The sequence below is a fragment of the Erythranthe guttata genome, chromosome 1 (genome assembly GCF_056151865.1).
Source record: "Erythranthe guttata isolate IM_541 chromosome 1, IM_541, whole genome shotgun sequence".
Taxonomy (NCBI): Eukaryota; Viridiplantae; Streptophyta; class Magnoliopsida; order Lamiales; family Phrymaceae; genus Erythranthe; species Erythranthe guttata.
The window spans coordinates 7,557,875-7,568,640 of NC_142533.1; the positions used below are offsets into that span (position 1 = coordinate 7,557,875).

The 10,766-nt window shown below is 38.0% G+C and overlaps 1 protein-coding gene across 1 annotated transcript; it reads right to left on the reverse strand.

Moving 5' to 3' along the window:
* Positions 1-670: 670 nt before the first annotated feature.
* LOC105948676 (O-fucosyltransferase family protein) lies at positions 671-3,393 on the reverse strand. Its single transcript, XM_088819351.1, has 3 exons — positions 2,904-3,393; positions 1,036-2,287; positions 671-890 (listed from the first exon to the last, which is right to left on the reverse strand). The coding sequence occupies exons 1-2, from the start codon at positions 3,338-3,340 to the stop codon at positions 1,234-1,236; spliced, it is 1,491 nt and encodes a 496-aa protein (XP_088675477.1). The 5' UTR covers positions 3,341-3,393; the 3' UTR covers positions 671-890; positions 1,036-1,233.
* Between the last annotated feature and the right edge of the window lie 7,373 nt (positions 3,394-10,766).

Genomic DNA, 10,766 nt, shown 5'->3' on the forward strand with positions numbered 1-10,766 from the left:
AACATAATATTTGCGAATGCGTAGGTTGTATTGGTTTGAGGGAGTTGGGGTGTGTGATTGTTAGAAGATTGAATAAAATTTAGCGCGGTTTTAGTAAGTATCGATACGTGAGGATTTTTTTTTTCTTTTTTTTTTTTTTTTTGTGTAATTCTACCATCCTTTTAAAAGAAAAAAGATTTCGGTAACTTAAAACTTTATAACTTTTTTTGTCGAAGAATTAAAAATATTACAAATTTTTTTATTAGGGTCCATTTGGATGGAGGAATTTGGAGGAGGAAGGATTTGAAATGCAAATCCACATCAATTGCTCCATTTATAACTGAAAATGAGGGATAGAGACTTGAAATTTATCCCCAAATCCCTCAATCCAAATAAATTCGAGGGATTTGCCCCGCTCCAAATCCATCCATCCAAATGCTCCATTTATATCTAAAGAATTTGGTTAATCATTGGTCAAAGGAGGTTTTGATAATTATGAATACTCAAGGAGTCCTTGGTAATTAGACTTTAGTTCAGGTAATTTTACTTTAGTTCGGTATTTCAAACTTACGGGGTTTTTTTTTGGTAATTATACTTTAGTTCAGGCGGTTTTCGGTAATTTTCAAACTGAGAAATCACCGAGAAGCAAAGCCTAGTGCAACACAAAGCAAAATAACCGGAGAGAGAGAAGAACAACAACAACAAGATCTGTATCTATAAATTATAACTCCAAGTTTCTATTACCTCAACTGGTTCAAACGATTAACTAGTTCTCACATTTCATCGTTTATAAGTCAAAATTAATAAATAACGAAATATATATTCTCTCGACATAGTCCCGTTCCGTTAGCTCCTTTGACATTGACCAAAATAAGGATCCGGATTCTGTACACTCCATTGCAAATCTCTCTCTCTGGGAAAAAAAACAATAAAAAAGTAAATGGAAAGTCGAAGAAAAGCATAATACACAAAATCCACAACTTCAGACGAGCACGCATCTCTCTTACAATGTGTAAATCAAGTAAAACAACGTTATCATAAGCGAACGAAGCATACCTCCCAATCACGAAATCACGAAAGACGGAAATGCCCTTGGTAGCTTCTAATTGGCGCAGGTCGATTCTCTACCCAACTGGATTTCTAAGTTTTCCTCAAAGATAAAGAGCCGAATTTTTTTTTTAAAACACATTTCGCTCGTTTATACTTGTCAAGTATAAACAGAAACAAGTGCACTTGCAAGAGAGTAAGATTTCATCACGAACATATGTTATTCTTTCTCATCAATTCTATACTTCCGGCAATTGTCGACCCAGCAGTACCGTAGAAACCAAGAGAAGCACAGCTGCATATACTTTCTTCCAAGTATAAAAGTACATCAGGTAGTGATTGAGGATTGCATTGCTCCTTTCTCCCATCAAAATTACTCGAAACCGATTGAAGTTTCATACTATGCCCTGCATTCACAATTTCCATAGCAGTTTGAGCAACGAACTCGTCTCCCTCACTCAGAACAAACACCTTAAAAGCATCAGAATCTTTTGCCAGATCCCCCAAATAAGTTCCAGTCCAATTAACCTGGGGAAGATCGGTCATCACGAATATATGAACTGGACGAGAGCCCGTCTGTTTCAACACGTCCAACATTTGTTGCAATCCTAGGAAAGTATCTTTCCAGTGGTTCTTGAATTGACCATCCAATAACCGAAGCTGTGCGCAGAGAAACGGAGCCTTAATTGCCTGACGAGCAAATTGCTTCCCAGCATTTAGGATTTCTGTCACAAATGGAAGAAACTCGATATTCTGAATCAACAGTTGTATTCTTTGGTTCCTTGGAGATTCGTGGATGTCGATGTGAGATTCAGAACCCTTATACGGTGCAGAGAAAAGGCTTCCAAACGACAGAATTTTAGCCGATCCAGCTTCAGAGCCAGGACCAAGGGCGTTATAGACATCTTTCCTTTTCCTCACGAACGGAATTTTTCTTTTCTTCTTGAGTTCCGAATCGGCTTGAAAAGAATCAAGAACCCCATCGTCATCACTCGTTTGGTATGTCCATACTGTCGTTCTACAATCTTCTTGTGAAGCGAATAAACAAGAAGAGTCCATATTGCTATCGTATCCAGAGAGCAATGATCCACATTGTTTCAGCTCTTCGTTCAATGGAGAAAGCATACTCGATTCTGTGCCGCAAGCCGAGTTGATGTTCACTCCACACCATGTCGACACAAAAACCCTGAAATCTATAAATCTGATAGCTGAAGAAGACATTAGAGACGAAAGATCGATTATGTCGGCCATGGATATGTACCTGCACAAAACATCAAGTCGAAGCATCTCAATGTTTGAGTACAAGTGCAAAGGCAAAGATGGAAACATTAGTACAAGATCTTCGCCTACATAAACGAGCAAGAGTATGGTAAATTAACAACTACTTCTTATTCGTCGGATTCTAACGACTGCCACTTCATTCATTACGATTCGAAGTAAACGAACCGAAATGGAACCTAAATAATTAAGCCTTCCTAATACAACAAATGCCACTCGATCGATCACGATTTGAAGTAATCGATTAAAAAATCCAAATCAGCATAAATAAGCCTTAGTCAGATTCTAACGACCGCCACTTCATTCATTACGACTTGAAGTAAACAAACCAAAATGGAACCCAAATAATTAAGCCTTCCTACAACCACAAATGCCACTTGATTGATCACGATTTGAAGTAATCGATTACAAAATCAAAATCAGCGTAAATTAAGCCTTCCTACGATCACAAAGACAACGTGATACAGTGATTCGAAAGCCGATTTAAACATAGTTTCTTATAGTATCGCAATTTACAACAGCAATCTGATTCAACAAAGTGAGTGGAAAGGAAACAAAAAAAAAAATACAAATCAAACATAAATAATGACGAAACTTGCCTGCGATCGCGGATAAGCTCAACACTGTGATTCCACACTTTGAATCTGAGCTCGTTCGGATCCAAAACCCTAAATTTGGGGCAACTCCCGAGGGCAACTGCGTGGTGATCGAGAATGGGAGGCACAATCAACGTCCGATTCAGAATGGCGGCCATTAAAACAGCGTTTTTGAACTCGAAAAGCTGGTTGCTGAAGCCGCTGTGGGGCGCGTACCAGAGGAATTTCTCTCCCGGAGAACCACCACCACCGGCGCATCGTGGTCCGGAATTACGGGAAAAGGAGATGGGGGAAGGGGAAATTAGGGTTTTGAAGGAGAAGAAGAGAGCAAAGGTGATTAAGAGGGTGAAGAGGAGCGGAGTTCTGTAACTATGGTGAATTGTGGCTCTTCTTCTCCATTTGGCGATGCCTCTGATGCTGCTGTGGAGACTCAAATCCATCTCTGTTTGCTTCAGAGCTTCAATTCCGCAATTCAACTATTTTATTTGGTTCGGGTCGGGTCGGGTCGGGTCGGGTCGGATTGTTAGAGTCCGAATTAGGGGCTTGGAATCGGAAACTTTCAGAAGATTTTCAATTTTTGTTTTTTTTTTCTAAAAAAAAAGTGGAAATCCAACTCCAATTACGTTCCAAAAGATATTGGGAAAATTAGAAAGTGGAATTTCACAAATTGAAATGAAAAAAAAGTGTTCCCTGTATGATTATATCGAAACTTTTTAGATTGTAATCGGTAAAATTTGGAAATTCTAACATTTTAGTTAATTATAATATATAAATAGATAATAAGATTGATATTATAAGTGTGATTTTTTAAAAAAGAAATTGGAGTTCTTGGAAATATTTTTGGAAAGTAAAATCGAAATAATTGGAATCGAAACTTCCGAAAGTCGGAATGAAAACAGTGTTCCAAAATTGGATAATTTGGGATCGAAATGGGTTGAGCTCATAATTTTCTTTCCAATTTCCACTTGTTGTAGTCTGAACATGTGCAATATTGAGAGAGATAGGGGGAAACATGAAAGAACCGTTGTATTTAGAACCATCTCAAATTGATCATTAGTTTGGTGTACAATTGATCATAAAGAAACCCATCAAAAATAATAATTTGTGGACAATCACTGTTTTATTTTTGGGGCAATTTGCTAAATATCCTGGGTACTAATTCTCTTTCAAATCAAGACAGGTAGATGGGTTTTGTTAATTTGCTAAAAGTCCTGTATTCTTCATCTCGCCTTCATCCCGTCAAATCCATTTAACACCACTTTACTCCGTCAGATCCGTCCAATCCCACTTCACTCCATCAAATATGTTCCATCACTGTGATACGATTAGGCGTAGTTCTCGCAAGCCAAAACCCAATCCACGCTATTTAACAGATGGCTAGAATGATATGCACGAGAGAAGTTTAATTAAATATTATTATTTATTTACTTATATTTTGTTTAGTAGTTATTATTAGATTATGGGTAATTATTGTAGAGAAGTTAATGTATTAATGGGAACTATTGTAGGAGTTGGTTTTCTTTTTATGCAAAAATGGAACTTGAAGTTTCATCTACAACAATATATTCTTCTTTTACCACGAGATAGTATCAATTGGTATACAGAGCCACGTTGCGATAACATCAATACCGGCTTGAACGATGGAAACTTACAGAGAAAGATTGGAATTGTTGGAGAATTCCATCCAAGAAATAAAGACATCGATGCAACAGTTAATGGAGAAAGGGTGAGAACAACGCAATCTGCGTAATCCTTGGGGCACACGGAACAGTCGTTCGCCGACGAACACGTCGACCGAAGGGGAAGATAGCGAGAGGAGTCATGCTTTCAACGACTCAGTGATAAGTCGAGCGTCGGGACAGAGGGGTCACGAATTTAGGGACAGACGGAGGAATCAAATACGAATGGATTTTCCAAGGTTTGTTGGGGAGGAACCGAGGGTTTGGCTCAGTCGGGCAAAACAATTTTTTTTGGCCAACGAAATCAACGGTACAAGAAAGATTACATTAGCGTCATTTAATCTAGAAGAGGATGCCAATCAAGGTGGCAGTGGTTCGAGCGAGCAAATCGAGATCGTCGAATTTCGTGGAAACACTTCGAAAAGGGACTTCTTCTCCGATTTGGGCACGGAGACTATGAAGATCCAAATGAGTCAATATGTCGTCTTCGTCAAAGAGGACGATTTTGTGAATTCTTAGGAGAATTCGAACGCCTCATGAATTGTTTGCCGAAGTGGGGAGAAAAGGCACTCATGGGAGCCTTTATGGCTGGCCTCCGAGAAGAAATAGCGAGTGATGTTCGGCTATTTAAACCAAACGATTTGCAAACTGCTATCGAATTGGCCAAGAGAAAGGATAAACAATTACATTCAACACGAAATTGGAATTCGGGTAATCGCCTAGCAGGGAGAGGGGCGCCAACGACAAGTAATTCTAGTCGACCGCCGCTGACAGGGGAGACACAGCGAATATCGTGGGATGAGTTGCAACAACAGAGAGAAAAAAAAAAATGCTACAACTGCTACGAGGGGCATCGATGTAAACGCGCACAAGCATTATTGATTGAAATGCAGAAAAATGAAGAAGAGGACTTTGAAGACGAACCCCAAATTTCATTAAACGCATTGGGGGAAGAAACAGGGGCCCCTACGATGCGCCTCGCGGGTTTGTTAGGGAAGGACCGAAACTCGAATTCGGATGGGGGGAAGTTAGAATGTTGTGAGAAGTTTGTAAAGGTACCTATGGAGCTGCAAGGATATGCGTTTGAAACGACTATATTTTCTCTTCCGATTATTGGCTTGGATGTCGTACTCGGCTTGCCTTAGCTAGAATCCCTCGAGCCTGTTCTAACAGATTATCGTGCTAGGTCGATGTGGTTCTACAAAGGGGATCGAGAAAACCACATTAAGGGACGTACGAGGAAATAAATTGAGCAGAGTGACGTGAATTCAATTTTGGCAGATTGGGAAGAAGGTGGAGAACTATTTGGGCTTACATCGATTCACCAATATGAACCAAAATCAATTAAACCTGCAGAAAATAAAGCCATACAAAAAATTCTGGAGGAATTTGCTGATGTACATGAGGAACCAAAAACATTACCACCACCGAGAGAGTTCGACCACCGTATCCCTCTTACCGACGAGTCAAAAGTGGTGAACGTTCCACCGTATAGAGATGCTCACATTCAAAAAAATGAAATAGAGAAGCAGGTAGCGGAATTACTCGAGTCGGGGCTGATTCGGCATAGTAATAGTCCGTTCTAGTCGCCAGTTTTATTAGTACGAAAGAAGGATCATTAGGCCAAAATGCAGTTCAGGCGACTTTTTTATTGCGACGAAACAATATTCGTCGCACGATTTGCGACTGTTTTGTAAAAAATCGTCGCAAAAAAATTGGAAATTATATATTTATAGAAATTATTGCGACAATAAATAGTTTCGTCGCAAAATATTGTCGCACAATTAAGTGCTAATATTTCACTTCAATATTTGCGACGAAAATGAAATTATCGTCGCAAACTTGCGTCAATAATATTCTAATACGTCGCAATGGAAAAAAAATTTAAAGTTTATTTACCAAAAATATATTGCGACGTTTTAATTGAAAACGTCGCAAGTAGAATGGGAATTTTGCGACGTTATTTGCGGCATTTTTATTTAAAGTCGCAAAATTAAGATAAAAATCGCCTACTTAATTCAAGCTTGCGACGTTTATATTGAAAACGTCGCAAGTAGAATGGGAATTTTGCAACGTTATTTGCGACATTTTTATTTAATGTCGCAAAATTAAGATAAAAATCACAAACTTAATTCAAGCTTGCGACGTTTATATTGAAAACGTCGCAAGTAGAATCAGAATTTTGCGACGTTATTTGCGACATTTTTATTTAAAGCCGCAAAATTAAGATAAATATCGCAAACTTAATTCAAGCCTGCGACGTTTGTATTTAAAAGTCGCAATTTATTAATTATTAAAAATCCTTATTGCCCTAATTTTCTCCTCTCTCCTTTACCCCTCTCACTCTCTCACTATTTCTCACAGCACTCTGCCAACGACGACGCGTCCGCCCTTCACCGACGCCACATCCGCTCTTCTCCGAGGCACCAGGAGCCCACACCAACGCCTGCTCCGCCCTTCGACGACGCCACCTCCGCTCTTCTCCGAGGCACCAGGAGCCCACACCAACGCCTGCTCCGCCCTTCGCCAACGCACCTTCGCCCTTCTCCGACGCATCAGGAGCCCACAACAACGCCACCTTCGCCCTTCGCCGCGCCACCTCCGTTGTCACACCTCCGCCGACGCTAATCAATTGGTATGATCTTACTATTTTTTTTTCTTTCCTATATTTTTTTCATATATTTTATTTGGGGTTATTATTATTTTTTGTTTCCAAAATTAATATATTGTGGCTTACATTTGCAAAACCAACTATTTTAATTTATGGTTCTCTACTGTTTTTCAATTTTTATTTTTTTGGTTTTTTTTGTCTTGTTTTTTTTTTTTAATGTGTCTTACTGGTATTTGATAAATGGACATGGTTTGTTAGTTGGATTGAAATCTTATATGACAAACTTGTAATTTTTTCCGATTTCCCAGGTTAGTAGTTGGATTTCACCGTTTTTTGTTGCACACTGCCACGCCACGCCATTCGCTGCTCGCCGCTGTACATTACCAATTCTTTGAGCTTTACTATTCATTGTCGCGAACCACTCGTTCCCCGCTGCGTCTGCTCTTTACCTTGGTGGTAAGGTTTCAATTTTTTCTCAAATAATTTCATAGTTACGGAATACATTTGTGCCGATAATAAGTTCATTTAATTGAAATTGTATGTATTTTATAATGTTTATGAGCCTACGATTGACAATGCAATTCCCTTTCTCTTGATTCGTTTGCTTTCTAAATTTGGTGAATTTGTCTTCATTTGTTTTCTCATGACATTTTTTGTATTTGCATTATGAATCTAAAAACTTCATTATTCCAAAATAAAACAACTATTGTTGTTTCTTGGCTCTTAATGATTATGATGGTTTAAATAGTAATTTTTGTAGATAGTGTATGCATCAATCTTCTTGAATTGTCTATTACTACGGACTTGAAGTTTCTCTGGCAATTAAATGTATATACATTTGATGCATATATGCTATAGCATCTAATATGGTTTTTTTGTTTTTCCTTTGTTTAGTTACTAATTATCATATTCTTGACTCTTGGTTTTCTTCATTTTACTGTTTGCAGCAATTAGACAATATAAAAACTTATGCTTGTTTTATTATGTTTTAAACATATATCAAGGAAAAAAAAATATAATAGCATGAAATTCTAATCTTCAGCAGATTTTAAACTTTAGCATGTCAAGGCACTCTCAACTCCCTCTTTCCTCTCCGAAAGAAAACCATTGTCCCCCATGCTAACAACATCGAGGTTTCACTACCTTATCTAAGTATTTCAAGTTCCGTTCAAGGGATTTCGGACATAGCAATGGAAGAAAAACTATTGCATCAGTTTTATAGCCGGTGTAGCCAATGTAAGTTCGTTGATTATTAATTGTCATGTCTAAAGGTTCGTGGTTATTAATGAAGATTTTATTGATACAAACATGTGAGTAGAACAACTCATGGTTGGTTTAAGGTTGATTTTGTTCACTGTAAATGAACTACTTATATGTCGGCTAGCTACATGAAGGGACTGAAAAGTTGTCGAAAATAATTATTTTGGGACAAATGGTTCTTGTGTGAAAAAATATGTTTTCAGATGCAAAACTTTTGGGTATTAGACTTGCATATGATGTATTTTGTTGATCAGATGCAAAACTTTTGTTAATATGATGTGCATTGGTATATGCGAATAGCTGTATTAGGCTATATATTTGTGCAGAATGAGAACTTGTCAACTTATGTAATTGAAAATATTTTTATATATGTTCTTAGTTGTATGATAGTTATTTATATTTCACTCACCATGTTCTTGTTTTTGCTACAATATGTGTAGGGGATTTTCGATTAGCTTCAGGAAAGATAACGAGTCATTCAAGGTTGTTACTGCTTCATATAGCTATTCGTCGTTTCCATATTATTTCCTCATGCTACGTCTTTCTTTATTATCTGCTAACTGCAAGATTCAAGGATCATATATGAATTTTAAGGATTGAATATTGATTGAGCACTCCTTAACTATGCAATTTGTGCGAATGAGAGTGGACAACAATATTCCTTTGTCGGCAACTAACTCTTATGAAGATGAAGGAGAAAATTGAGATCAACTGATCTTCTATTTGTAATGCTACAAGCCTACGACATTAACATTTTGTGTATTTTAATTTCATATTTGGATGATTTATTTTTATTGTTGGATGATTTAACTTAAGGATATAAAATTTCAGTTGTTCATGCTTTTGTATATTTGATGAATTAATTTTATTGGTATTGTTCATAATTACAGGATAATTAACTATTAATTAAACAAATAAAATCAGTAATTTAAAAAAAATTATAGATTTGTGACGTTTTATAATTTTTCGTCGCAATATACAACAAACTATTGCGACGATTTATATATTTTATGTCGCAAATGTAAAGCCAAACATTGCGACGATTTTGTGCAAACGTCGCAACTAATTGCGACGATTCCTAACATTTCCGTCGCAGTATCTGCCTTGACGAAAAAAATGAAGGTTTGTGACTTTTCTCTTGAAACGTCGCAAATAGTGCGACTATTTTTACATTTCGTCGCACAAATTTGCGACGGTCACTTTTTTGACTTTTTTTTGCGTCCCTTTCGTCGCAAAATATTCGTCGCAAAAAAAACATTTCGTTGCAAACACGCTTTTTTCGTCGCAAATTTTCGTCGCCTGAAATGGATTTTGGCGTAGTGGATGGATCTTGGCATTTTTGTACAGATTACAGAAAATTAAACGAAGTCAGTGTCAAAGACAGATTTCCAATTCCAACGGTTGACGATATGTTGGATGAACTTCATGGTGCATAATTTTTTAGCAAATTAGATCTTCGGGTTGGATATCATCAAATACGCGTTCACCCTGACGATACCTACAAGACTGCATTTCGGGCACACAATGGGCACTATGAATATTTGGTGATGCCGTTCGGATTGTGTAATGCACCATTGACATTCCAAGCTGCCATGAATGAAATCTTTCGACCATACTTGCGGCGATTGATCCTCGTTTTTTTTTTGACGATATATTGATCTACAGTAGCAATTGGGACGACCACTTGAAACATTTGCATACGACCTTTGGAATATTGAGGAAGGGACAATTTTACGTCAAATCGAGTAAGTGTTGCTTTGGGCAGCGACAAGTTGAGTATTTGGGCCACTGGATATCTCGAGATGGAGTTCGTGTGGACCAACAAAAAGTGCAAGCCATGGTGGGGTGGCCGAAACCAGCTACAGTAAGAGAGTTGCGTGGATTTTTGGGGTTAACGGGTTATTACCGTAAATTCGTACAGAACTATGGAACGATAGCGCGACCGCTGACTAATCTCCTTAAAAAAGGGCAATTCATGTGGAATGATGCAGCAGAGAAGGCTTTCGATGTGCTGAAACTTGCAATGACGACCACACCTGTATTGGCTTTACCGAATTTCGCCGAAAAATTCGTTATAGAGACAGATGCATCGGGGAATGGTATTGGTGCAATCTTGAGTCAGAATGGACGTCCAATAACATTCCTTAGCAAGGAAATCGACGAGAAAAAACGAGCATGGTCGACTTATGAGAAAGAAATGTTAGCAATCCTAGAAGGGGTCCGGAGCTGGCGACCTTATTTACTTGGGCGACGGTTTCAAATATGCACCGACCATAAAAGCTTACGTTGTTTGCTCGAGCAAAGAATCACAACCCT